The 26742-nt window shown below is 39.8% G+C and overlaps 1 protein-coding gene across 12 annotated transcripts in view; it reads left to right on the forward strand.

The window, feature by feature from the left end:
* SGPL1 (sphingosine-1-phosphate lyase 1) overlaps positions 1–26742 on the forward strand; it is a 64196-nt gene that overhangs the window by 12459 nt on the left and 24995 nt on the right. For 8 of the 12 annotated variants that reach the window (XM_001171432.8, XM_063781877.1, XM_063781874.1 and 5 more), the window contains 3 exons: positions 16151–16316; positions 22793–22860; positions 26364–26511. In XM_001171432.8, the coding sequence (XP_001171432.3) occupies positions 16151–16316; positions 22793–22860; positions 26364–26511 (382 nt within the window). Of the gene's footprint in view, positions 1–6963; positions 7129–16150; positions 16317–22792; positions 22861–26363; positions 26512–26742 lie in introns of all 12 variants that reach the window. The other 4 variants (XR_010146916.1, XM_063781873.1, XM_063781879.1 and 1 more) reach the window with 2 other exon arrangements.

Genomic DNA, 26742 nt, shown 5'->3' on the forward strand with positions numbered 1-26742 from the left:
CGATCATGGCTTCCTGCAGCCTTGAACTCTGGGTCTCTAACCATCCTCATTGAGAAGCCTCGGCTTCCTAAAGTGCTGCGATTATGGGTGTGAGCCACTGTACCCAGCCTGTACAAGCAATTCTAAAATGTGAAATGCCCTTCCTTTTCTGTAATTTCCCCAGAGAGTAAAGCCTACTGCATTCTTGTTTATCTAGTCTGTAAATGTTAATACACAGTTGATGGGAACAAAGCAACCTTAGTTCTTTTTGAGTATGAAAAGGACCCTGTTAAGGGCAGAATTTAAAATATTTGTAGTAGTTAATTCTCAGGTTAAAATCATAATCTTCTAGAATGCTTTAGATTCTAAGTGGCTATTGTAATAACACTTTATACTCAATATTGGGGGACCATGTTTTTTGGAGGCTTTCACTGAAGCATTTAATTCCATTCTTTTGAATTCGTTTTGACAGATGGGTCTAAAAAGGAATAGATCAATTCTGTATTGAATTCCAGTCTTAATGGCACCGAGTCTTTGAGACAATTGAGGCAAATTGGAAATTCTGTTTTCACATTCTTCTGAAAGGGGATGCCTTTCAGAAGTGTCCTGAAGGGCGCTGGGGAGGGCAAATATGAGGATGCCAGGGTAAGTCTGCTCCCTGTCTGGCTGTGTTGGGCCAGAGTGGAAGAAAGCCTAAGACTCTGTTACCCAGCCCTTTCTGAAAACATTTTCAAATGCTTTCCCAACAATCATGACCACAAGAGTCAACAGTCTGTTTGGATGACTGAAAACACACAGGTTTACGATCTGTAAAGATAGTAGGTAAGTGATTTAATCATGTTGTATAGGTAGGCCAGAGGGCACTCGCAGCCTTCTGATTGATTTAATAGATTGTTGAAGATTAAGAGTTGACTTAACATCTCTCTTAGAAAACTGAGAAATAGCTCATTACTAAGGTGTGTTTTATTACCACCGTCTGTAAGAAAATACAACATAGGCATGGGAATCAAACTACTTAAAGCCTCTTCCAGCTCCTTTGTGACTGGGAAGGTTACTTTTCCTTGTTGCTTATTGAAGAGAAAAGGAAAATGTTTATCATTGGATAATTCAGGTTCACTGAATATTTAATGAGTGTTTATTATCTGCAGTCATTTTCTTATTACCTTATCTCATTTAATATTCACAACAACCCTGTGAGTGGACGATGGTATCTTTTTTTTTTTCCCCCTGAACTTTTTGTTGAATTATCCCAATGGCTTCTATTTTTGCAGATGAGCAAAGTCCAGTTGCGTAGAGGTTTAGTGTTGTGCCACACATCACACAGCTTCTAAGTGAGAGTTAAAATTAGAGCTGAAGGTTTTGATTACCAGTCCAGACTTTCTAGGACACCACAGCTGCCTTTCTGTAGAACAGATTAACATGACTCTCAGAGTCCACAAGAGTAGTGGTGAGGTGTCAGTTCAGGGGAATACTCAAAGGTCACTGTCCTTTTCAGGTATCTGGGTAGTTGCTACAGTATGTGCTTAGGAATTGCTGGATAAAAAAATATTCTTTAAAATCTCATCATTTTAGTAGTTAATAATCCTGGTTATAAACTCGTAAAAATACACCTTTAGGCAAGTTATTCTTAGGTAGTTATGGTTGCTTTCATTTGGAGTCCAGAGCTTTACTCTCTATTTCTGGAGTTGCAATTTCTGCTGTCCTTGGCCCATTTAAAAACTTTTTCAGAAGGCCTTTTAAATTTTATTTTTTTATTAAAAGAAAGCCTGTGAATCCAAAGAATCTTAGGTGGTTTCTTGGCTGAAGGGACATTTGGTGAACACAAATGGAACTGTTAGGTCATGATGCTTTTTTAAGTGTACAACTCTGGTGTTTTGTATATTCACAGTTGTGCAGCCATCCCCACGATCAATTTTAGGACATTTTCCAAAGAAACCCAGTACTCAGCAGTCACTTCCTTATTTCCTTCTCACCAGTCCTCAGCAACTACCAGTCTACTTTCTGTAGATTTGCTTAGTCAGGACACTTCATATAAATACAATCATACAGTAAATATGTGGTCTTTCCTGATTGACTTCCTGATTAACCATTCGTTTAATGGTTTCAAGGTTCATCCATGTTGTAGCATGGATCAGAACTGCACTCCTTTTTATTGCAGTTACAGCGCTTTTCCTACAGAATTTTAAGTAATGGATATATCTAACAATGTCTCTTGTTCTCACCTACAGGAGACACAGGATCTTGGGCTTACTTTACTTATATAGGACCTTTTGTAATACCGAGGCTATTTCTATGCTTTATTGTAGAACAGAAGTTATTAACTGGGGAATATGGACCTTTATGACTGGCCTTTAGGATGTCCTGAATTCTTTGTAATTATATAAGATTTTATGTTCACAAGCATTTTCTGGGCGTCGGAGGAGTCTGTGGAACAGCAAAGATCTCTAGCTTTTGTTAAAAGATAATTTTCGAAAGTAATATCCTGACTCTTATACAGATATAAAATGAACATATGTTGAAGATTTTATTTTACTCCAAAAGAGGAAACCAGGCAGATGTTATAACTAGTTCAAAGGAGAGGTCCAAAAAGCTGCTCATTTATGGATCAGGAATATCAAATGAATGTGCAAATAGAGGCAAAACAACTCTCTGTCGTAGGGGTAGGAAAGTCAGGTGAAACTTCACCTGGCAGGGCAGAATTTGCATATTTAGGGATCTAGATTACTTTGCACTGCTATCAGTTATCTACAACTTTCAGAGCTGTAAACAGCCTCCTCATAATCAGAATCTGGTAACCCGGAGGGGCGTCCCAGATAATGCATAATTTTTCACTGGAAACCGTAAGGAAAAACTCTCTCCTCTACTCTCACACCACAACAATCAACACAGAAGACTTCCGTGACCAAACGTGTGGGATTTTTTTCCCCACACTCCAAGCAGCAGACATCACTGGGTGTCGCCTAATTCAGTTCTGACACCGTCTACCTGGAGATAGCATCAGATCTATGGGTTGAGGGCTCAGTCCCAACCCATACCTGTCTCCCCCAACCCCAACCTGTCACAAGTCTGGTCCTTCAAAATGTCTGACTGACTGTCTTCAAGGTGAGGTTCCCATGACCTCCTCTTGGATTGGATTAATTTGCTGGAACAGCTCACAGAACTCAGGGAAACATTTACTTAGGTTTACAGGTTTATTTTAAGGGATACTGCAAAGGTTACAAATGAAGAGATGCATGGGGCAAGGTATAGGGGAAGGGGTGTGGAGCTTCCATGCCTCCCTGGGTGTGCCACCCTCCAGGAACCTCCATGTGTTCAGCTATCCAGAGGCTCTCTGAACCCTGTCCTTTTGGGTTTTTATGGAGGCTTCGTTACATAGGCATGATTGACAACCATGTAGAAATGTGACTGGACACAGGAGGCATGATCTCATACTAATAGACTGACCAGAAACCCAGCAAGGCCTGTCTGTTCAGGTTGTCGCTGGCCTTTCTGTGCAGCCTGCCTTCCTCCAGAATATGGGGCACAACCCTCCCAGGAATGAGGGTTTTTTGGCCCACAGTTGGACTAGAGTCTTGCTTTGAGGCAGGTAAAAGAGGACAGGAGAAGGTTGAGAGAGATTCTGTTTCCTGAGGCCCAAAGTGCCCCAGCATTATAATAGAAGACTATAACAAGGGCTATGGGGGTTATGAACCAGGAACCATGGATGCAAACCAATATATACGTATAACATCACAGAAGCACACTTTCCTGCTCACTTTCAATAGATATCACAAAGTTTGAAACTCTTCCAAATATTAATTTTAAATTAAATTTACTCAGCTGCTTGCTTCAGCTTTTAAAAGTAGGTTCTTAGTAATTTCGAAGATGCACTTTCCAAAGGGTGTTTATATAGTTGAAGGTCAGTCAGAGACCTAGGGATAGGTCCCTGCTTATTCTTTTGAGCAGGCTTACGTGTTGGAAATCTCTAGAGAAATAGCTTTAGTTAGGTTACACTTCTCAGCAAATATTCAGTATTCCTCATCTCTAATAGCAGCATGACTGTTGTAGGGAAGGAATTTCCACAAATGGTTATGAAAAGTCTAAGTGTCTTAACTCCGAGACAAAGATAGAGAATTCTGTTAGTAAGATAAGTATGGGACTGGAGAAGTCAGCTAACCTCTGCCCTTCCCCAATCGTGATATGCTCAGAGAAGTTAAGACTTCTTTCTGTGTGAGAAATACGGGATCTTTTCCACTAGATCTTGCTTATTATCCAAGAAATAATCATTTCTAGTTTTAGAGAATGATGAAACTCATTTGTGCTTTGAAATATAACCTGTATACATGTGCACAGTAAGTCATTTAGCTATTTATTGTCAGACTCTGGGAGTTCATAGCAAACTTAGCAACATTCCATGTGCAAATTTGTATATTTTTCCCCCCATATCTTACCTACTTGCCTTAGGCTGGGAGTCTATTTTCCTACAAAACTGGTAATTGCTCTTATCTCTGTGTCCTTCAGTGTGTTCCTCTGCTTATTGAATTCAGTTTTATGCATTTAGTCTTCTCTCCTAGTATAAGCTGCTCCTGATACTTTTAAAAATGTATTTCAGAAGAGAGGTGCTCAGAATTGTTACTTAACAGAATCAGCATCTCCCTTTACTTGATGCTTGTCCTGACCACAAGTACATTAATAAAGTGACCATTTAGCAGTGTTTCGGGTTCAGCTTTTAGGAACTTAGAAGCTGTGGTTTTCCATGAGTGCACTTCTGATGACTTGGGAACATTTCATATGTGTGTTCTTTCTGTGACCAAGATGGTTTTGTTATTTCAGGGATGGAAAGATGCTTTGCCTGAATACTCCCATGCTAAGTGTATAGCAGTTGGTGCTTGGGGAATGGTACCAACTGTACATGTCTGGCAAGGCCAGGCTAGAAGGGAAAATGTAGACTCTTAAGCTTTTTGAGACGAACTTCTCAGATACTGGATCTCTTGACTCACATAGTGGAATTTTGGGGGAAGTATGTGGTTTGCTTTTTGTCTCCTAAGAAATGATGATTCAGTTTCCTCAAACATTTCTCACAGTCACTACTGGTTGCTTGGAATGGCTGTCTGGTTTTGTTGCTCAGTTCTTACTTCTTTAATGACCCAAGAGGATTTTCCCTTTGGGGTTGTGATGTGTTTTTGATGATAAACTTTAATGCCTTTGGAGGCTATAAAGACAATAGTATTTTCTTACCTGTTTACTTTGCACTTTGAAGTTCTGTAGACTGTAATATGAAAGAAAATCAGATTAAATTAGCTTTGCTTTCTGGTTTTTCTTTTTCTGGTGGGGGGGCAGAAGTTGATAAGAATAAATATACTAACTGAGTCTCTTCTGTATTTTAACTTCACTCCCTAGGCTGAGGCTTAGTCCTTAGAGTAACATTTGAACTGGGTAGAACAGATTTTTCTTTTCCTCAACAGCCCATTCCTGCTGTAAAGCTCAGATTTATGGTCCTTCTGGAAAAAGTATTGAGCGTTGAATAGTTCAGGAAAACAAATAACAAATTCTGTCTTCTTTGCAGGATTGTGGGGTAGAAGATTTTGATTTTTATTAGTATCTGGCCAAAGAATAAATATTAGGCAGGAACAATGAATTGATATCTAGTAGAGTGACGTGACTGGGCCCTGACTTTTAACACTTCCCAGGAAAGCTTCGTGGATGTCTTTTCCCTGCTACGTGAATACCGGGTAGCCATTAAGTTGGGTGATTGGGTGTCAGTAATATGTTAAGTCAGCTACTGGGTCATCTTTTAATAAAAGAAAAGGATGGGGAAGAGAATGGATTCTTAAGCAGTGTTGCCTGTCAGAATCACCTGAGGGAGGTTTACAAAATACACATTCTGTACTCTGACCCTGTGGGTGGGGTATTCTGACCCAAGAAGATGATTCGTTCCAGGAATCATGCTTCTTGGATGATATTGATGTACCCCCACTGGCTTTATGGAAAGAATATTGAAGAAGAAGATAGATTTTCTTGGGGGCTGTGCCTCTAGTTTGAAACCAGGGAAGGCACATTTTGGTATTAGTCTGTGGCCTCAGTTTCTTCATCACTGAAATGAGATTGGACTATAGGTGGTCTCTAAGGTTCCTTCAGACAGTAGCATTTTATGATTTTGAAGACAACTTTTCTGAAGTACTTTTCAAACTAATTTCTTTCCGTCTTTCTTTTGTAAGCAAATAAGTAGTATGAGTGTAAGTCTCTAGCTCAGAGAAGAATGAAGTTTGCAGTTCGAGAAGGCCATGCAATAGCAGTTCACTTCCCCAAAATGCTCAGCCCTTGTAGGATGCCGTTAGGTCATCTGGAAGTTCTGTATGCCTTCACTGGGAGCGTAGTGAAGATGAGAGCCTTTCCTTTGGCTCTTGGAGTAAACTAGCTGACAGGACTTTGAGAACTGTTGGTCTCCTGATTTGTGCCACTGATAGTTTGGCTCTGGAAAACTAGGCAGTGGAAAAAACAATGCATTTTAAACCAGAAGATTTGAGTCCTGGCTCCGCTATTTCCGAGCTTTGTGACCTGTAGGCCTCAATGTCTTCATCTGTGAAGGACAGGTTCAGCTCTGATGGCCTATGATGTGATGAACCTTGTGAACTTGTAGGCAGAGTGCCACTGTGTGCAGAGTCCAGTTACAGATAACCAGCCATTCTCCTCTGCAGATTCAACCCACTGCCACTGTGTCTTGTTAAGCTTAAATAGGAGAGATGTGGGAGAGAGGAGGCAGAAACATCCTAGGATCTTGCAAAACAAAACTGTCAAAAGTATAGGCAATATCATAATTACTTTATTTGAATAAACATTGAGTTCCTGCTGTGTTGAAGATGCTGTTTTAGGCAGTGTAGGAGATAGAAGACTTATGTCCTCCTCCTTATTTGTATTCTTATCAGCACCTGGTACCATAGAGAGTTCATATATTAAAATTATTTGGTTGTTCTCCCTAACCAGAGTTGAATTCTTTCCTTCTAGGACAAATTAACTCATAATGCAATAGGCTAATGCAGTTTGGCCCTGAGTGACTCTTGAGAAATACCCTGAGTTGAGGCACACTGGAAACGTGGCACATTAGAAATGCCAAGAAGAGGCCGGGTGCGGTGGCTCATGCCTGTAATCCCAGCGCTTTGGGAGGCCAAGGTGGGTGGATCACGAGGTCAGGAGATCGAGACCATCCTGGCTAACACGGTGAAACCCTGTCTCTACTAAAAATACAAAAAATTAGCTGGGAGTGGTGGCGGGCGCCTGTAGTCCCAGCTACTTGGGAGGCTGAGGCAGGAGAATGGCTTGAACCCGGGAGGTGGAGTTTGCAGTGAACCGAGATTGCGCCACTGCACTCCAGCCTGGGTGACAGAGCAAGACTCCATCTCAAAAAAAAAAAAAAAAAAAAAAAGAAATGCCAAGAAGACATTGTACAGGAGAATGAAGGGAAACTTTCTGTAGGGAAGTAGCTTTCCCAGAAACTTGACTCTATAATGAAGCTATAGAGATCAGTAAAATCATTAGTGCATTACTGTTTTGAACATTTCCTTGAGTGAATAACAGACTTACACTCAGGGCCCTAGGTCTCTGTTGTGGCCCAGCAAGCTGCATTCAGACAAGGAGGCAGTTTGAGAGGTACGAGTTGTTATGGAAGCCTGAGAAAACTGGTTTGTGTGCACTTCAGTTTTGACCATACAACCTTCACTCACTTAGCACTGTGCAGTAATCCACTGAGCAAAATTGCCACATTTTCCTTGGCAGGGAATCTGTGTGCCTGTGGCAGTTCAGAAATTATTTGTAGAGTGGGTCAGCCTGTCAGCAGGAATGTTTTTCTTTGATCTTCAGCCTGTTTTTCTTTAATGTGAGCAGAACAGTAAAGAGAGAATACATTGGAATATCTTGTTGGTTCCCCTGTTTGGCTTTACCTACAGCTCTTTGGTTTTCTTCTTTTAGGTCATACTTTTCCAATTAGTATGTAGGTATTTATGATGTTTTGAAGCCCTGAGCGATGGTTCCAATATCTTGTGGAATTCAGCTCTGAGTGTGAAGTCCTGACTTTGCCTCTTTCTATCAGTTTGACTGAGCAAGTCACTTAACCTTTCTTGACTTCAGTTTTCCCCATCTATAGAGTGATACTGCACACTGGTTTCTTTTCTTTTCTTTTTCCCCTTCCTTTCCTTTTCCTTTTTCTTTTCCTTCCCTCTCCCTCTCCTTCTCCCTTTGCCTTTCCCTTTCCCTTTCCCTTTCCTGAGATAGAGTCTCACTCTGCCGCCCAAGTTGTATTGGAGTGCAGTAGCATGCTCATAGCTGAATGCAGCATCAAATGCCTGGGCTCAAGTGATCCTCTTGCCTTAGCCTGCCAAGTAGCTGGGACTACAGGAGTGTGCCACCATGCCTGCTGCTTTTTTGTTTGTTTGTTTTTTAAATTTTTTTGTAGGGATGGGATCTTGTTATGTTGCTCAGGCTGGTCTTGAACTCCTGGCCTCAGGGGATCCTCCTGCCTTAGCCTCCCGAAGTGCTGGGATTACAAGTACTTTATAGTGTGTAAATGGCCTGTACATTCTTAATCTAATAGCCTCATGAGGTTATAAAATACAAATAAAATAACATGAAAGCCATTTAGAGTTTTAAGGTATATAATACCATGTATTCTCATTAATTAAATTTTAATAAATTTAAAAGATAAAATTATTTTTATAAAATAAATTTATTTTTAAAATTTTAATTACGTTAAAAAGTTAATGTTTTTTTTTTTTTTTTTTTTTTTTTTTGAGACAGAGTCTTGCTCTGTCACCCAGGCTGGAGTACAGTGGTGCGATCTTGGCTCACTGCAACCCCCGCCTCCCAGGTTCAAGCGATTCTCATGCTTCAGCCTCCTGGGTAGCTGGGACTACAGGTGTACGCCACCATGCCTGGCTAATTTTTCTATTTTTAGTAGAGACAGGGTTTCCCCATGTTAGCCAGGCTGGTCTCAAACTCCTGACCTCAGGTGATCTACCCACCTCGGCCTCCCAGAGTGCTGGGATTACAGGTGTGAGCCACTGTGCCTGGCCAAATTAAAAAGTTAATACTTTTTAAGTGCTTCACTCTTTCCTGTGCATGTTGTCTTGGCCTCTTTTTCTAAATTAGTTTTATTCCCTCTGTAATCAGAGGGTCACCAAATCTTTGAGTTTTAGAGGGAAGAGAAAGTTTTTAGTGAAACAAGTGGGTGAACTCTGATCCCTGTAAAATAGTGCCTTCATACAGTAGGCACTCCAAAAATAATTGTTGAATGACTGAAACTCTTAAACAGCAGTAGGCATATGTATAGCAGAGACAACATTACAGAGTAGAGCTCTTTCTAGGTTGGCATGGTAGATAGCTCTGAGGGACTACCTGAATGGAGATGCCATTGCTTTTGAATAAAACAAATATACATGGTGTCTTAGTCCATTTTCTGCTGTGATAGTGGAATACCACAGATTGGGTAATGATAAACAGTAGAAGTTTATTTGGCTCATGGTTCTAGAGGCTGGGAAGTCCAAGAGCATGGCACTGATATCTGGTGAGGGCCTTCTTCTTGCTGAATAATAACATGTCAGAAGGGCAAGTGAGCACGCGAGCTAGAGGGGATGGGCCAAGATGTCATCCTTTATCAGGAGCCCACTCCCAAGATAATGGCATTAATATACTCATGAGGGCAGAACCCTCCTGATCTAAATCACCTCTTGAAGATCCCACCTCTCAACACTGTTACAATGGCAATTAAATTTCAACGTGAGTTTTAGGGGGGACATTCAAATCATAACAGGTAGTTAGCCCTGTTGAGTAATGGAGAAAGGATTGTATTAGTTCCAAGGAAAGATGCATCATCCAGTGTGGGTCTGGAAATATTTGCCAGATGGCTTTTCTCTTTTAGTAATATTCATTTGTGGAATGTTTCTTTAGGTATAAATTGGTGCTGAAGTAATTTAATAAGGAAAAAATATCACTGCCTAATTGGTATTTGGTCACGAGCAGTACCAGTTCTTAAGATTTTTTTGGAGGTAGCAAGGGGTGGATAGTGTTACTATTGGAAGTTTGCTTATGGAATCTTTTGCTCTCTTGAAGTGATTTGGAGATTAAAAGAGTTTAGTATCATTGGGGATAGCTGTGGTCTACTGTCAGTTAGGAAGTAACTCATGACTAGATATCCTGGGCTTATTACTTCAGCTCATATTCCTGACCTAACAAAAATGTTAAGAGAATAAATCGTAAGTATAAAAAGCACTGAGATTGTGTAGAGTGGAAAATAACTTTAGTGTTAGCTCCCTCACTGTATTACACAACCACATTCTAAATTTAAGGAAGCCAGAAGTAAAATCACTCTGAAGCACTGCTTTTGAAACTGCAGATTATGATCCATTTAGAGGGACACAAAATCAGTTTAGTATATCAAGCATTAAAGAAGGAAGAAATAGAAATGTGAGTACATTACAAGTAATAAGGTGCTAAGTATTATTTTGGGAACTTTTGGTTTTATATGTTTCTGTTTCTACATGTATTAGATTGTGTTGTAAAATACATTTCTTTGGGACTGTATTTTACAACACAGTCTCATACACGTAGACTCTAATACACATATTGAAACAGTTTGAAACTCAGTGGTCTAACAAGTAGCATACCCCAAATTTACAATATTTGTAGCCTTCTGCTGTTGGGTACATTCATGAAAAGGTCTTGCACCCTTAAAGTGAAGGCTGAAAGAGTTTTATGTCATTGGGGCGAGTGGGCTACCAAGCTCCCATAAATTCTAGGAGCTGCCTTTTGTCTAACGATTAGGATTATTGAGTACTATTTTGATGCCTTTTGGGTATCATCTGAAATGTAATCATTGAATTGGAAATGGAATAAACAAGAGAAAGGCTAGTTTACTCATTATTTGACAATAGCTCTTTAAAGTAGTTAATATTATGAATATTCCTACTACTAAGGTTTATAAGAGTTTGTTTTTTTCTTTAATGTTATACTTTAAAAAGTATTATTCATTCACTGGGCAAATAATTTTTTTTTTCTAGAGGAATACCTTTCCAATTTTATAACAGTGAAGGAAGGAATGTTTTACTTATAGAAACTGTACTGAAACTACTGTTCTATTAAGCAAGGGTTGGAGATAAGCACCCCTGTCCCCCATCCCTGCCCAGGCACACACATATACAGATACAGCTTATTTTATGACTGTATTGTTCTTGTGTTTCTTCTTCTAGATAAAGACATAAAGATGAAATAATTTACCTGGAGTTGCACAGTAAGCTAGTGGCCTTCGTGGATGACCATTGATAGTTCATATATTTCCAGAGACACAATACATTGATAAAATTGAAATAAACAGAAGCCTAAGAATTATAAGTATATATTCAGAGATATATAGACAAAAAAGTACTGTTATAAGTAAAAAGACATAGTGGGAATAGTAATTATAATCACATTAACTTCTGTGCCATCTCTATCTAGATCAGGGGTGTCCAGTCTTTTGGCTGTCCTGGGCCACATTGGAAGAAGAATAATTGTCTTGGGCCACACATAAAATATACTAATGATAGCTGATGAGCTTAAAAAAAAATAAAAATTGCAAAAAAAAAAGTCTCATGATGTTTTAAGAAAGTTTACAAATTTGTTTTGGGCTACATTCAGAGCTGTCCTGGACTGCATGTTGGACAAGGTTGATCTAGATGTTTATCTGTAGTCATGACCTAACTATATAATTTTAGTATGTTATACATGGTACCATGTATCCAGGGTAGATCCTGCCAAGAACATAAATTGTGAAAAGAAAACTCTTGGGATGCTGCCGGATTGTAATGTGTTAGTTACTCCTCTGCCCATGAATACTGAAAATCAAGATTTGAAAGGGTACTGAATACTGAGTCAAAAGGCATGCGTTCCTAGACTTCACTTAATCACAAGCATGTCTGTATGAGCGTAGTCATGTCATTTCACTTTGGGGTCTCTGCTTGTAAAATGAAAATGTTAGACTTGATCTTCCAGGTTCCCTTCAGCTCTTACATTCTGTGCTTCCCAAGGGCTAGAGTATTGCATCAGGACCCAGCCTGGGGTTTGTGCTGTTTTCAAGGCCCTAAGGAACTGCATCATCCTTTAGTCCAAGGAGATAGGATACCTTACGCCACAGAGCCCAATAATTCAGTGAGCTGTGAGTGTTGTGAGTTGCATCTACATTGGGGACTGAGCCTAGGTTGTTTGTAGTAACACTAGGAGGACCTTAGAATGATGCCAGGAGATGTAATTTCTGTGATCAACTAGTTGACTACTCAAAAAGCTTGTCAGGACCCATCCAACTACAGTGTCATTCTGTCTTTGGTGTTAAAGAATTTAGATTTATCTCCTTTTAAAGGACCTCCTTTGAATTTAAGAATTGCCATTATCTTCATAAGAATCAAAACAAATACAAAGAAAATATATTCTTGCTGAATGTAATTTTTAAATGTTAGTGAGGAATGTCTTTATATCTTAATTTTAAGGCTTTTAAAAATTAGTTTGCATTTGCTGGTTCTTTGCTGTCACCCTAATACTGGTTATATTACTTTTTTGCTCAGTGCTGTGAATTGTTCATAATATCTATAGTCATCTTTTGACATTGGTAACTTCTGTTTTCTGGGTGAATTAGGAATTAGTATCACCAGAAGAAAAGCTAATCTGAATAATTGTTCTTTCATCATCTCGTTCATGCACAGTATTTAACCATCTGGTTTGACCACAACTTTCACACTAGACGAGTCTTTATAATGATAGAAATCATGACATACTTTTGATAATAGACTCCTCTGGTCTTTCCCAGGTTTTGGCTGGTATTGCCATTGCTTTGGATTGAGGTTGTTGATGCAACAGTGGGCTCTGGGGAATGGCCACCAAGAACTGTTGGGGAATTGCAGATAAACTGTCTCCATGGGTAGCCCTCCAGGGAACTTAATAGTTGTCTAATGTTAATTACCTTATACCACAGTCTAATTACTAAGAGTATTGTCTGAGTCCATTCAGGCTGCTATAACAAAATGCCATAAACGTGGTGGCATATAAACAAAAGTCCATTTCTCTCAGTTCTGGAGGCCAGGAAGCCCAAGAGCAAGGCAACAGCAGATATGGTGCCTGATGAGGCCCACTTCCTGGAAGGTGGCCTTCGTAAAAGTGGTTCATAGAAAATGTCTTCTCACTGTATCTTCACATGGTAGAAGGGGCAAATTTGCTCTCTGGGGGTCTCTTTTATAAAGTCACTAATCTTATTCATGAGGCCTCTGCCTTCATGATCTAATGACCCCCCAAAGGCTCCCTCTTCCTCCTACCATCAGCTTGAGGGTTAGATTTCAACATATGAATTTTTGGGGGATGTAAACATTCAGTCCATTGCAGGTATAAATGTTTTCAACAAGCATTTGTTGAGTATCTGTCCTTTTTCTAAGCTTTCATGTTCCTACTAGAACACTGGATGTGGATATCCAATAGGAATATATTTAAGTCAGTATCATTATCTTTTTCTCAAAACATCTTCTACCTTTTTTACTTTCCCTTCCTCTTCTAGTCTTACCATAGTTAATAGTGATATTAACTGTTAACATCATATTTAACCAGTCTGTCGAACTTGAACTTGAAAATTTTGAATGATCTATACCCACACCCGACAAAATTACTCACATACTTAAAAATCCATGCCTTTTATTTTGTTTTATTGCTGTTGTTTGTAATTTACTTATTTTTACCTGATACTGTGTTCTGGAAATTTTTCTACGTAGTTCATGTAGATCTGTCTTCTTCTTAATGTTTCATGGTATGGGTACATAAAATGCACGTATTCTAGTTTATTTAACCATTCTTCTGTGGGTGGACATTTACATTATTTTTTCCCTTTTGTTATTACAGAGAATACTGAAATGAATATCCTTGAACATGTTTATTTGTATACATGTGCAAAGTATGTGGATGCCAAAAAGTGAGATTGCTAGGTCAAAATGAATATGCGTTTAAAATGTTGATAGATACCAACAAATTGCTTTACAAAAGTTCCTATCAGTTTGTATATCAGTTTTTCTAAGTCCTTTTTAAACATGGACTGGATTAGCCCGTTCTTGCATTGTTGTTAAGAAATACCTGAGTCTGGGTAATTTATAAAGAAAAGAGGGTTAATTGGCTCATGGTTCTGCATATTTGTACAAACATGGCTTCAACATCTGCTTCCGGTGAGACCTCAGGAAGCTTACAATCATGGCGGAAGGCAAAACTTGAGCAGGCACGTCAAATGGCAAGAGTGAGAGCAAGAAAGAGAGGGGGGAGGTCCTAGGCTTATAAACAACCGGATCTCACCTGAACTAACTGAGCAAGAACTCATTTATCACCAAGGGGATGGTACTAAACCATTCATGAAAGATGCACCCCCGTGATCCAGTCACCTCCCACCAGACCTCATCTCCAATATCAGGAATCACATTTCAACATGAGATTTGGAGGATAGGCATCCAAACCATATCATGGACCTAGCATACTTCTCCCAGCCTCACGTCTCTGATTTAAGTGTTCACTCATTTACTTGGGCACTGTTACTTGGGCACTGTCAGCCCCTGTCCATGTTTGTATTCAGTATAAATTGTGTGCCGGGCACTCTGCCACATGTTGGGGATTTAGCACTGGATGAGACAGAAATGGTCCCTGCCATCATGTAGCTTACACTTTGCCACATAGAACTTTTGCCATATGCAGACTCTTTTTATGCATTTGCAGCTACTATCCTCTCTTTCTGGTATGACTTTTTTCCTTTTAACTTTTCTACCTAGAGAATTTTCTTTCATCCTTTTAACCAGCTTAAATTTTGCCCTCCGTCATTATCTTTATCCCTTCAGAGTTAGATAGTCCTTCCTCAGTGCTCCATCTTGGCACTCATATGCTTTTTGTGGCTATTCCCCTGAGAAGTTTTCGTGATTTGTTTGTATATGTATGTGCCTCTGTGTGTGTGTGTGTGTGGACACACATCTACCTCTTGCATATTAGATTGTAAACTCAGTATAGACTTGGAACTATGATATGTACCTGAACACTTCCCCAGCTTACTGCCTTCAACCCTGGAGATGCTTAATCAATGTTGATTAAGTGAATGAATAGTAAACTATAAAACGACCTTAGTTTGTACAGGGCATTGTAGGGGATTGTAGATATGAATAGAACTGGTCTGTCTTCAGGGACTTAACCATATAGTCAGGGAGATAAGAAACAGATGAGTAGACTGCAAGGCAGGTTGTGATAAGCTCTGTATAGGACTTATCAAAAATGAGTACTGGAGGAGAATTTAAAGGGAGAGAGGAATTCTCGTGAATGAGATACTCTGGTAAGTTTACAGAGGACAGGTTTTTTCTTGCTCGTACCAGGTGTTGTGAGGAATACACATGATGGTAAGATATGGTTGCTGACTGAGAGATTATAGTCAAGTAAGGCCTTAGAGCAGGCATTGGTAAATTGTGGCCTGCGAGCCAAATCTGGCTCTTGCCTGCTTTTATATGGTCCTTGTGCTAAGAATGATTTTTACATTTTAAAAATTGTTAAAGAATATTTTATGAACATGAAAATTATATGAAATTCAAATTTTGGTGTCCGTAATTACATTGTGTTGGAACACAGCCATGTTCCTTTGTTTACACACTAACTGACTATATTTGTACTCCAGCAGCAGAGATGAGTAGTTGTAAAGGAGAATGTTTGCTTTGCAACACTTAAAATATAAAATAATTTAGTATCAAGCTCATTACAGAACCAGTTTGCTGACTACTGGGGTAGAGAATAGGAAAGATTCAAATAGAGAAGAGAAATGACATTCATATTGGGGGTATTAGTGTGAGTTAAGAGAGTGGGACAGTGATTCTAGCAGTCATATAGAAATTTTAGGGCTGAAGTGACAATCTAGCTTAACCCTCTTACTGTATAAAATAGGCACAAGATTGAAAATAGTCTCAAAGTCCACTAGCTGTTAAGTGGCAGTGGAGTGCTGCTGGAGTGACTGGTACAGAAGCCTTGAGGGCTGTAGATGATAATAAGATTATTGCTGAAGAAGGGCAAGATCCGGAATGACCTTGCCCTTGAAAAATGAGAGTTGAAGTACAAACTAAGAACAGACTTTTTTTCTCTCTCTAAATGTAATGTTTTTATTTTTCACTTGTATTTCTAGAAGGCCTTTGAGCCCTACTTAGAGATTTTGGAAGTATACTCCACAAAAGCCAAGAATTATGTAAATGGGCATTGCACCAAGTATGAGCCCTGGCAGCTAATTGCATGGAGTGTCGTGTGGACCCTGCTGATAGTCTGGGGATATGAGTTTGTCTTCCAGCCAGAGAGTAAGTATGCTGTCTCCTCTGTAAAGGTATAGTGGTGTATCACTAGCCTCAAACTAATTGCTGAGAGATAGGACTAATTTATTGCCTTTTGGTTGTTTTTTTGTTTGTTTGTTTTTGAGACGGAGTCTCCATCTGTTGCTAGGCTGGAGTGCACTGGCCTGATCTTGGCTCACTGCAACCTCTGCCTCCCAGGTTCAAGTGATTCTCCTACCTCGGCCTCCCGAGTAGCTGGGACTACAGGCACACGCCACCACGCCCAGCTAATTTTTGTATTTTTAGTGGAGATGGGGTTTCACCATGTTGGCCAGGATGGTCTTGATCTCTTGACCTCGTGATCCGCCCACCTCGGCCTCCCAAAGTGCTGGGATTACAGGCATGAGCCACCGTGCCCGGCCCTGGTTTGGTTCTTATTTTTAAAATCTGTTTAAATGTAAAGCAGTACTTTGTCTTCTGATTGGTCAAGTTATAACAGGACTCTTGTATAACTAATACTCCTTACATTGATTTTTTTTGGATTTGTAGTTCACGTAAAAACGCCTCAGAATTAGTCATTGTAAGGATCCACAGAAATCTCAGTATGGCTTAAACCTTTGGTACCAGTTTCTTCCCTAGGACATAATTATGTCACCTGGAGTTCCCAGAGCAGGAATTTATTGCTTTCATTTTGTGCTATCCTTTTCAGTAAAGATTAGGTGAAATTGGAACAGCACTTATATGGTGACCATTTGAGTGCTTGTTATGTGCCAGGCACTGCCATCAGGCTGTGGGGATATCTGCACAAGTAGTACAGGATCTCTCTCCTCTTGGAGTTGAACTGGTATCAGGGGATCGTATACTTTGAGCTTCCTAGAAGTAACTCAGTGCCAGATCAACATGGGGAAGAAGAGGCCACTTCTCAGGGTGCAGAAGATGAGCAGTCTCAGTGATCTGCTTCTGAATCTTCCACCTTTGCTTAGGATTAAGCCCCTCTCCTGCCCACCCACCTTTTTCCCGCCTAGAAACCTGGTTGCGTGTTACCTTCTTATGAGTTATTTTCCTCTGCAGTCTGTGCTTGGTGAGTGTTGTTAGTACCTAAACACAAGTAGTGGATTTGGTGCTGGATGTTCTATAACACTCCCCTGCACCCTTTCCCCACTCTTAGTAGGGTATGGGGGTTAACTTCCTTGGGATAAGAAAACAGTAACATTGAAGATAATCATTAGCTGTTTCTCATTTGCTTGAAATTTCCCCACCACTTTGCTTCCCTGATAACACCTGTTAAAAAGGGCTCTTTAATGTGTTTTTTCTGCTTTTCTTCTGTTGTTCAAGGAAAGTCAATTTAGAAGCCAGATTCCATTTTTATCTCTTTACCCTGCAAATAGCTTCTTAGCCATTTATGGCGCAGTAAACATTGCAAAACCTGACAACCAAGAAGCAAGTTCCAACTGCTTAGAGTTTTTAAATTAAAGTGGAAATGAGACCTGACTCTCCTGTGTAAATCTGTAGCTCACTCCAGCTTTAAAAACCTTGTCCTCAGTTGCTGCTCCTAGTCCTTGCAAGATTTTCTGATAAACTCTAAGAAATTAGACTGGCCAGCCCTTCCGCTGCATCTGCTCAATGGTTTGGATATGGATGTAGCTCATGTCCTTCTGCTCTTGCTTATTCCTTTCCTAGGAAGTATTCAATTCAGTGAGTAAGGGGCCCATTTCAGAGGATTCTGAGGGGTAGCAAGAAATGTACTTTCTTTTTATTTTTTAACTTTTCATTAAAAAAAAATCAGTCTCTGCTTATCCTTCTATTATAATAAAATATATACAACATAAAATTTACCACTTTAACCATTTTTAAGTGTACAGTTAGTCCTGTGGCAGTAAGTACATTCACATTATTGTACAGGCATTACTATTACCAGAACTTTTTCATCACCCCACTGGAACTCCATTTTAATAAACATCAAATAATAACTGCCCATTACTCTCTCCCCCATCCCCTGGAAACCACCATTTATTGTATCGCCTTGTTTTACAAATGTACTACAATTCAAAGGTGGTATTTATGAAATAAGGCTAAGCTTAGAGATCTGAGATTTATATTTTACTTGCTATGATTAATATTAACTTTAGGTATTCTTTTTAAAACAAATTTTAAAATTAATTGGCAAATAAACATTGTTTATATTTATCATGTACAACATATGTTTTGAAATATCATTGTGAAATGGGTAAATTGAGCTAATTAACATGCATTACCTCCCATATTTTTCTTTTTTTGTGGTTAGGTATTTACTTGTGTTTTCAGTTCTGCAGCTCACTATGCCATACATTTTGCTTAGCTAATAGTAGAGACACAGCCATCTTAGGTTCTGATACTTATCTGCTTTTAGTGGTCAAAAAGGAATATGCTGGCCTCTGAGAGGCCAATTTTCCGTGAGAAAATTGTTAGTCGTAGTATACTGATGAGATATGCCATCTAAATCCTTGTGGGCTGAACTCCAAGCCATTTGAGGTTTTTTTTTTTGTTTTTTGTTTTTTGTTTTTGAGACGGAGTCTCACTCTGTCACCCAGGCTGGAGTTCAGTGGCATGATCTTGGCTCACTGCAACCTCTGCCTCCCGGGTTCAAGCAATTCTCCCTGCCTCAGCCTCATGAGTAGCTGGGATTATAGGTGCCCACTACCACGCCTGCCTAATTTTTGTATTTTTAGTAGAGATGGGGTTTCGCCATGTTGGCCAGGCTGGTTTTGAACTCCTGACCTCAGGTGATCCGCCCGCCTCAACCTCCCAAAGTGCTGAGATTACAGGCCTGAGCTACCATGCCCAGCTGAGTTATTTTGTTTCTAAAGATATAAAACAAAAGCGGTACATATTCACTATGGAAAAGTTGGACAATATGGATATATAATAAGAACAAAATTAAAATCTTACTACTGAAGGATACCACTATTGTATTTCTCTGTTTCTATATCTGAATCCAGTTTGAACCATACAAAATGTAATTTTGTAAAAAAAAAATCGTCAAATGTTGACAATTTTATACAATTTAGCACATACACACACAGCACACTTTCATTTGGTAATTTCCAACTTGAATTTTAGACACAGATAAGAATGTCTTCCCTCCAGAGATCAGGGATAATTTTGATAGAATATTCATTTTTTTTTTAGCACTTGCTCACTTGCCATGTGTTGCTGAACAATCAAGTTATTTTTAGTTACACTGCACTAAAGGAGTCTGAAGTCTGAACTAGTGATGAATTTTGCTGATCTTCCAACACTGAATCCCTCTTGAGGGAAGAGAGTATTTCTGGAACAAAGGATGGAGCCTGGGGTAGAGGAGAAGTGGGCAGCGGCATGAACTGTGCAGGGGTTAGCAGCCTCTTCCTTAATTCTGCCTCTGTGATTATCAGCTCACAGTTTATTACTTTTACTTTAATGCTGATTTTAACTGTGGGTTGTCCATAATTCACCAACAGAAATCAGCTTTATGTCATGGAGGAAATGATAAACTCTCAGTTTCTTGTTGTGTCACCTTGGGTGACACCCTTAAGCTCTCTTAGCCCATTTCCTTGCAATAAAATGGACATCATAATAGCTGCTTTACCTAGTCATGGGTAATATGAGGACTGAATGGCATCTTTTGTATGAGTGGAATTTGTAAACTGTTAAGAACCATGCATTGTTCTTACACTGGCATTTTCTATTTTGTTAAACTTTTAAAATTCTTTTTTTAAAGTAACAAATAAAAATTGTATGTTTATGATGTACAACGTGAAGTTTTCAAATGTGTAAGTTGTGGAATGGCTCAATCAAACTAACGTGATTACCTCACGTACTTTTTTTTTTTTTTTTTTTTTTTTTTGAGATGGAGTTTTGCTCTGTCACCCAGGCTGGAGTGCAGTGGCACGATCTCGGCTCACTGCAACCTCCGCCTCCTGGGTTCAAGCGATTCACTTGCTTCAGCCTCCCGAGTAGCTGGGATTACAGGCGCGTGCCATCACGCCCAGCTAATTTTTGTATTTTTAGTAGAGACAGGGTTTCACCATGTTGGTCAGGCTGGTCTTGAACACTGATCTCCTGATCCGCCTGCCTTGGCCTCCCAAAGTGCTGGGATAACAGGCGTGAACCACCACACCTGGCCTCATGTACCTTTTTTAATGGTGAGAACACTTAAAATCTACTTTCTTAGCAATCTTGACGTATGCAACACATTTTTATTTACTATGTCACCATGATCTCTTGAACTTATTGCTTCCGTCTAACTGGAATTTTCTATCCTTTTGACCATCTCCCAGTCTTCCTTCTTCCCCTTACTCTCAATCCCACTAAAAAATTCTAATTACTTTTCATTCTGTACCTTCTGGGGACTTTTGAGATAATCTTTTTAGGTCAGGGCCATGGGATCTTTTTATTTTTAGTTTCTTCATCTCTGATGCTGTATTCCGTTCTTTTTACCCTGTACCATTTTTTCTCACAACTTCCACAAAATTAGTTTATTCTTTTATCCTCCACCTAGTCACATTACTATACTTCTGGACAGCTGGTCCAGTTTGCTGATTTTTAGACTTCTTTTTACCTCATTAATTACTTCATCAAATAAGGAAGCATTTCTGAATCTGTACAGCTTTAACAGTTAGAAATAGTTGAATAACAAGAAGCTAAAATATCCAATATTAGATTATAGTCATTTGATGAACTATTATAACATTAAAAATATGTTTAGAAAGAATTGTTAATAATGTAGAAAGTGCTATCAGTGAGGAGGATACAGTTATTTTACATTATACAGAATCTCAGGTATGTATTACAGTGTGTAGAACATAGGGCTAGAAGGAAATACTCCAAAATTTAAACAAAAAGTAACCACAAACAAGTGGTTTCAGTCTCTTTGTCTTCTTATTCAGTCTGTGTCTTAGTTACCTGGTTTTGTCCCAGGTGTTTACAGAATGTGGACTCTAGGGAGAGTTAGAAAGAGAGGGATGCAGCTGAAGCAAAAACAGCTAGCAGAGATGCAAGGCATGATGTGATAGATACAAAAAGGGGGTGCAGACACATCCCGTGGTTGTTGAGTGAAGAGGGAGCTCCTTCTGGCCAGGAAAGTGGGAATTCCCAGATCTCCTAGGAATGCAGTAGAAGTTCATATTCAGTTCACACCTTGCATAAAAGCCAGGCTTAGATTCTTATAGACTCAGACAGAAAATTCCTGTGGTGCATTTGAAGCAGTATAGAATCCTGGGAATCCTGGACTGAAAATACAAAGACTTCAGTTTATTTTATCTGTGGCCTTGAGCAAGTTTTGATGCTTTGATCTTGCATTGCCTTTTATGTCACTTGTAGATGGTATATAATGCCTTCTGTGCCAGCCTCAGAATGCTGTTGTCAGAGTCAGTCGAGATACGTTGATTGTGAATGCATCAGAAGGTCTATTAGTTTATTTAGATGCCATGTATTTATGATTATTATGATCGACAGGATTTGTATTCCTTATTTGTTCTATGTACTGCCTGACAGAGTGGACTCTGGCATCTGCGATTTTTCAAACTTTTTTTTCTTTTTGTTGAGACAGGGTCTCACTGTGTTGCCCAGGCTGGTCTCACCCTCCTGTGCTCAAGCAGTCCTCCCACCTCGGCCTCCCACAGTGCTGGGATTAGAGGTGTGAGCCACTGTGCCTGGCTAGCATCCACAATTTTGAGGGCATTTGTAGGTCCAGAAAATGTTAGAATCTGTGTTGGATGAGAGGCTGGACATAGATCCAAGAAAAACAAAACTAAAAACAGGCTGGCCATTAGTCTTGGGGGAAGGAAGAGAAATGTTGAACATCTAGAAACCTTAGGAAGGTCAAGAATTCTGGAACACGTATATCATTTGACCTAGTAGTTCTGCTTCTGGGAGTTTATCCTGTAGGTATACTTGTAGTTTATCCTGTAGGTGTGCAGTATGGTGTGTGTTACAAGGTTATTTCAGCACGATTTGTAATAGCAAATATTAGAAGCAACCTATATATCCATCATTAAGGGGCAGGTTAAATAAATTTTGGCACATCCATAAAATGGAATACTCTGCAGCTATAAAAATGAATGAGGATGCACTGATCTTTAAGATAATACTCCTAAGTGGAAAAACAAGGTCTACTACAGTGCTAGAGTGTGCTACTTTTTGTGCAAAAGAAGGGAGACAAATAAGAATATAGCTTTACTGTTGCACATGTATGCATAAGGAAACTCTGGGGGGTAGCATGAGGGTTGGGGGGATACGTTTGAGAGAGGGAAGCTTCACTGCTTTACTGTGTGTGTTATGTGTTTGTATTTTTAAAATTTTGAACCATGTAAATATAGTACTTATTCACAAACTTAAATTTAAAAGTTTTTTTAAAATTTTTTAAAGGAAAGAAACTCTTTGCAATTGGAAGGCAAGTGAGGTGGAAGACACATTGAATGGTTGCTATATGCCAGGTCATATCCATGGAAATTTATTTGAATAAGAGAACCATTTGTTTCTTTTAGGTTTATGGTCAAGGTTTAAAAAGAAATGTTTTAAGCTCACCAGGAAGATGCCCATTATTGGTCGTAAGGTAAGTAGAATCTGTGTATGTCATTTTTTCCCCTCTTGATAATCATACCTCTTTCTTTCTATTTACTAAACCTAATATTCTCAAAGTGGAGGGGTGATTTTGTCTCTTACCTCCAGGGGACACTTGGCAGCATTTGGAGACATTTTTGGTGGTCACAGCTTGGATGGAGGGGTGCTCTTGGCATGTAATGGATCGTGTCCAGAAATGCTGCTAAACACTAAACATCCTACAGTGTACAGGGCAGCCCCCCCCCCACCCACCAAACACAGAATTATCTGGCTGGAAATGTCAAAATGGCCAAGGTTGAGAACCCTGACTTAACCCTTTCTCCAACGTAACTGGCCAAAGGAGAGATGAGGAGCCTGTTAAGGAAGTAAGAATTTGAAATGAGAAAACCTGACTGTATTGTTAGGTGCTTTGGAACAACATGCAGCTGGCTGACTTTAGGTATTTATCTAGGAGTTGGGTGCTTACATGGTTTAGGTCAGGGGTCGGCAAATGTTTTCTGTAAAGGGCTAGATATGAAACATTTTGGGCTCTGTAGGCCATATCATGTCTGTTGCAACTCCTCACCTCTGCCCTTGCAGAGGGACAGCAGCAAGAGGTTCAGGAATGAGCCTGGCTATATTCCAGTGAAACTTTCTTTACGAATTCAGGTAGGCCTTAGTTGGTTCCTGGCTGTAGTTTGCTGATCCCAAGTTGCACAGCGCTGTCTCTTGCTGTTTGCAATTTTCTGTATTGTAGTATGCCCCCTTTGTTATGTCCTCTTGGCCCTCATCCATGTTGAGGATAAGGTAGTCACCTCTGTGCGTCTCCCACAGGTTATCCCAGATGAAGATAAACAGGGCAGGCCACTTGGCAAGCTCTAAGGAAGGCATATGAGTCCTTGGAATCTTCATCTCCTCCAGTGCCCTCCCCTGACCCCCCTTTGGTCTTTCCCAACTTTACCTGCCTTTAAGTTTTCTTCTACTTTTGGCTTTCAGTTCCCTTTCCTGGCTATACCAGGGTTCATTTGCCAACCCCTGACCTAAAGTTGGCCAGTTATCTTTAACCTTTGGCTGAAATCCATTCAGACCGCTGTGCTAACTCTCCCAGAGATAGGTATCTTCAGGTTCATTTCCTGTAGGAGAGTGGGAGCAATAACAGGTGGTGAAGGGAAATGTGAGCACATAGGCTTCTGTTTGCTCTCCAAATTATATTAATCCCTAAAAGTAAATCTAGTCCTTACAGAGTATAAGGGGTGGGGACAGGGAAGGTATTGTAGAAGATGGACTGTAGCACAAAGGAGATTAGGATTTCCCCTTATCTCCTGAATTTTTTTTTCTTCTTTTTGTTCAGTTTTCAGACTTTGAGACAAATAAATGCTAGGGTTCCAGAACCCACTCTTAAACTTAGAAAGTAACAGAATTGGAAGATCCTTAGCTTGCCAAGGACTATCCAATCACTCTCCATTTTTCAGAAACAGATTCTGAGGCTTAGATACAAAAAGTTACATGTGTGTATGTGTGTGTGTGTGTGTGTGTGCGCGCACGCACATGTGTGTATACCTCTGTCATTTATTCACTTAACACATGCTTATTGAGCCACCTGCTCAGTGTCAAGTACTTTTCTGGGTGCTGGGGATATGGTGGTGAACAAGACCAAATCCTTCCTCTCATGGAACTTACATTTTAATAGGAAAGACAGAAAATAAAGACGTAAACAAATATGTGGAATTTTATTTTGAAATAAATGCTTTGAAGAAATTAAAATTGGGTAACGTAATACAGGCTTTGAGGCAAGAATTGGGGGTAAGGAAGTACTTGTGCTTTCTAATATACCTCTCTGTCACTTTTTGTCTGTTTTATGGCAATAGCATACTCTATGTATGGAAGCTCAGCTTTCATAGCCTGTTCTGTTGCATGAGTCACCATTTATGTGAATTAATTTTTTAATTTACAACTTAAAAAATGTCTTCACATCCATAGCATGCCCAGGCATTGCCCAGGAGTGTAGCCTCTGCTCCCTGCCAGTGTGGGCCTCTTAGACTATTGCAGACATGCTCGAAAGGAGTGGCTTTCCCTGTGGTTTCACTGAGGGCCATATCTAAGAAGATCTTCTTGTATTCTAATTATCCTTGGCTAGAGATGAGAAAATCTTAGTGTGGAGTGAGTTCTGGCGTTCTTTAACAAATATATTGCTGAAACAATAGCACTGTGACAAATCGTGACATGTAGCTTCTCTCCCCAAACCTACTACCCAAGAGCCTTTTGCTATAAGCAGCAGCCCCTGCCCTTCTGCCTCCTTACTCTGCTATTTTTTTTCCCTCAGCACTTTTTGTTACCTGTCTTACTATTTTCTGTCTCTCCTGCTGAAAATAAACTTCATGAGGACAGGAGGTTTTTTTTCCTGTGTGCTCCATTGCCTAAGTTTGTTTTGTTCACTATGTGTCCCTGGCCTGCATATTTGTGAATATGCAGTGAATATGAATGTGAATATGTAAGTGAATAAAAGAAAACAGCTCAGAAGCTGTGGCTTTGAGGATGGAAAAGAAGGGAACCATAGTTGATAAACTGCCTAGCAGAAAGGACCTTAGTTCCTTTTAATATTTTGGGGTCAGACAGTGCAAGCTGTCGACAGCAGCTTAAGGAGATACATTAGAGTCTTCCTGGCAGTTCTTAGAATGCCTTGTGCTAGTGTTGAATGGGGCCTCCAAATTCCTAGTGTGCTGCGTGCATGTCTGTTGAAGGAGCTCATCACTTGCACAAGGACCAGAATCACTTTTACTGCAGCATGGCCAGTTTTCTGGCCACTGTTCCTAGTTATACCTTTGATTCTTTTACACACACACTGTAGCTGCTGCCAAGGCAGGATCAAAGTCCAAATACTGCCCTCAAGGATGTGCTGACTTTAGCAATGCCAACCAAGTGAAGCAGCAGTGATGTCAATGTGGCAGAGAAAAGGGTTATGGGGAAATTGGGTGCAACTTTTTTTTTTTTTTTTTTGAGACAGAGTCTTGCTCTGTTGCCCAGGCTGAAAGGAGTACAGTGGTGTGATCTTGGCTCACTGCAACCTCCACCTCCTGGGTTCAAGTGATTCTCATGCCTCAGCCTCCCAAGTAGCTGGGATTACAAATGCCTGCTACCATGCCTGGCTAATTTTTGTATTTTTAGTAGAGATGGGGTTTCACCATGTTGGCCAGGCTGGTCTCGAACTCCTGACCTCTAATGATCCGCCCACCTCGGCTTCCTGAAGAGCTGTGATAATAGGTGTAAGCCACCGCGACCGGCTGAGTGCATCTTGACCTTTAGAGAGAAGCTTCGCTTTTCAAATTTTTAAGAGGCTATTGTACATGCCAGAAAGTAGCTGATCAGTCAGAATATCACCATATATCTTTAGGAAAAATGTTAGTTTAGTTACTTGTGCGGTGCCTAGCATTGAGCAGTTGCTTGACTGTCATAATAATTCTGCTGTCTCTACCGTACTCTTGCATCTGGATAACTTTGTCTTTCTTACCTTTGGAGATTCAAGACAAGTTGAACAAGACCAAGGATGATATTAGCAAGAACATGTCATTCCTGAAAGTGGACAAAGAGTATGTGAAAGCTTTACCCTCCCAGGGTCTGAGCTCATCTGCTGTTTTGGAGAAACTTAAGGAGTACAGCTCTATGGGTATGATGCTTGGCATATACATGCTCTCTACTTCCTTAAAGAGACAGGTTTTGTCATTGTTTAATGTTCACATAGGTTAAGAATAACTCATCATTGGTTAATACATGTTTAGGAGGGCCTACTTTCTGTTTCACAGGTTGAATTTCCTATTTTTAAAATTATGTTTAGATTCATCCTTCATCCATAAAGCAAGCAAATCTCAGAGACAGTGGAACTTGGCTTTTATTTCCT

This window comes from Pan troglodytes, chromosome 8 (genome assembly GCF_028858775.2).
Source record: "Pan troglodytes isolate AG18354 chromosome 8, NHGRI_mPanTro3-v2.0_pri, whole genome shotgun sequence".
Lineage (NCBI taxonomy): Eukaryota > Metazoa > Chordata > Mammalia > Primates > Hominidae > Pan > Pan troglodytes.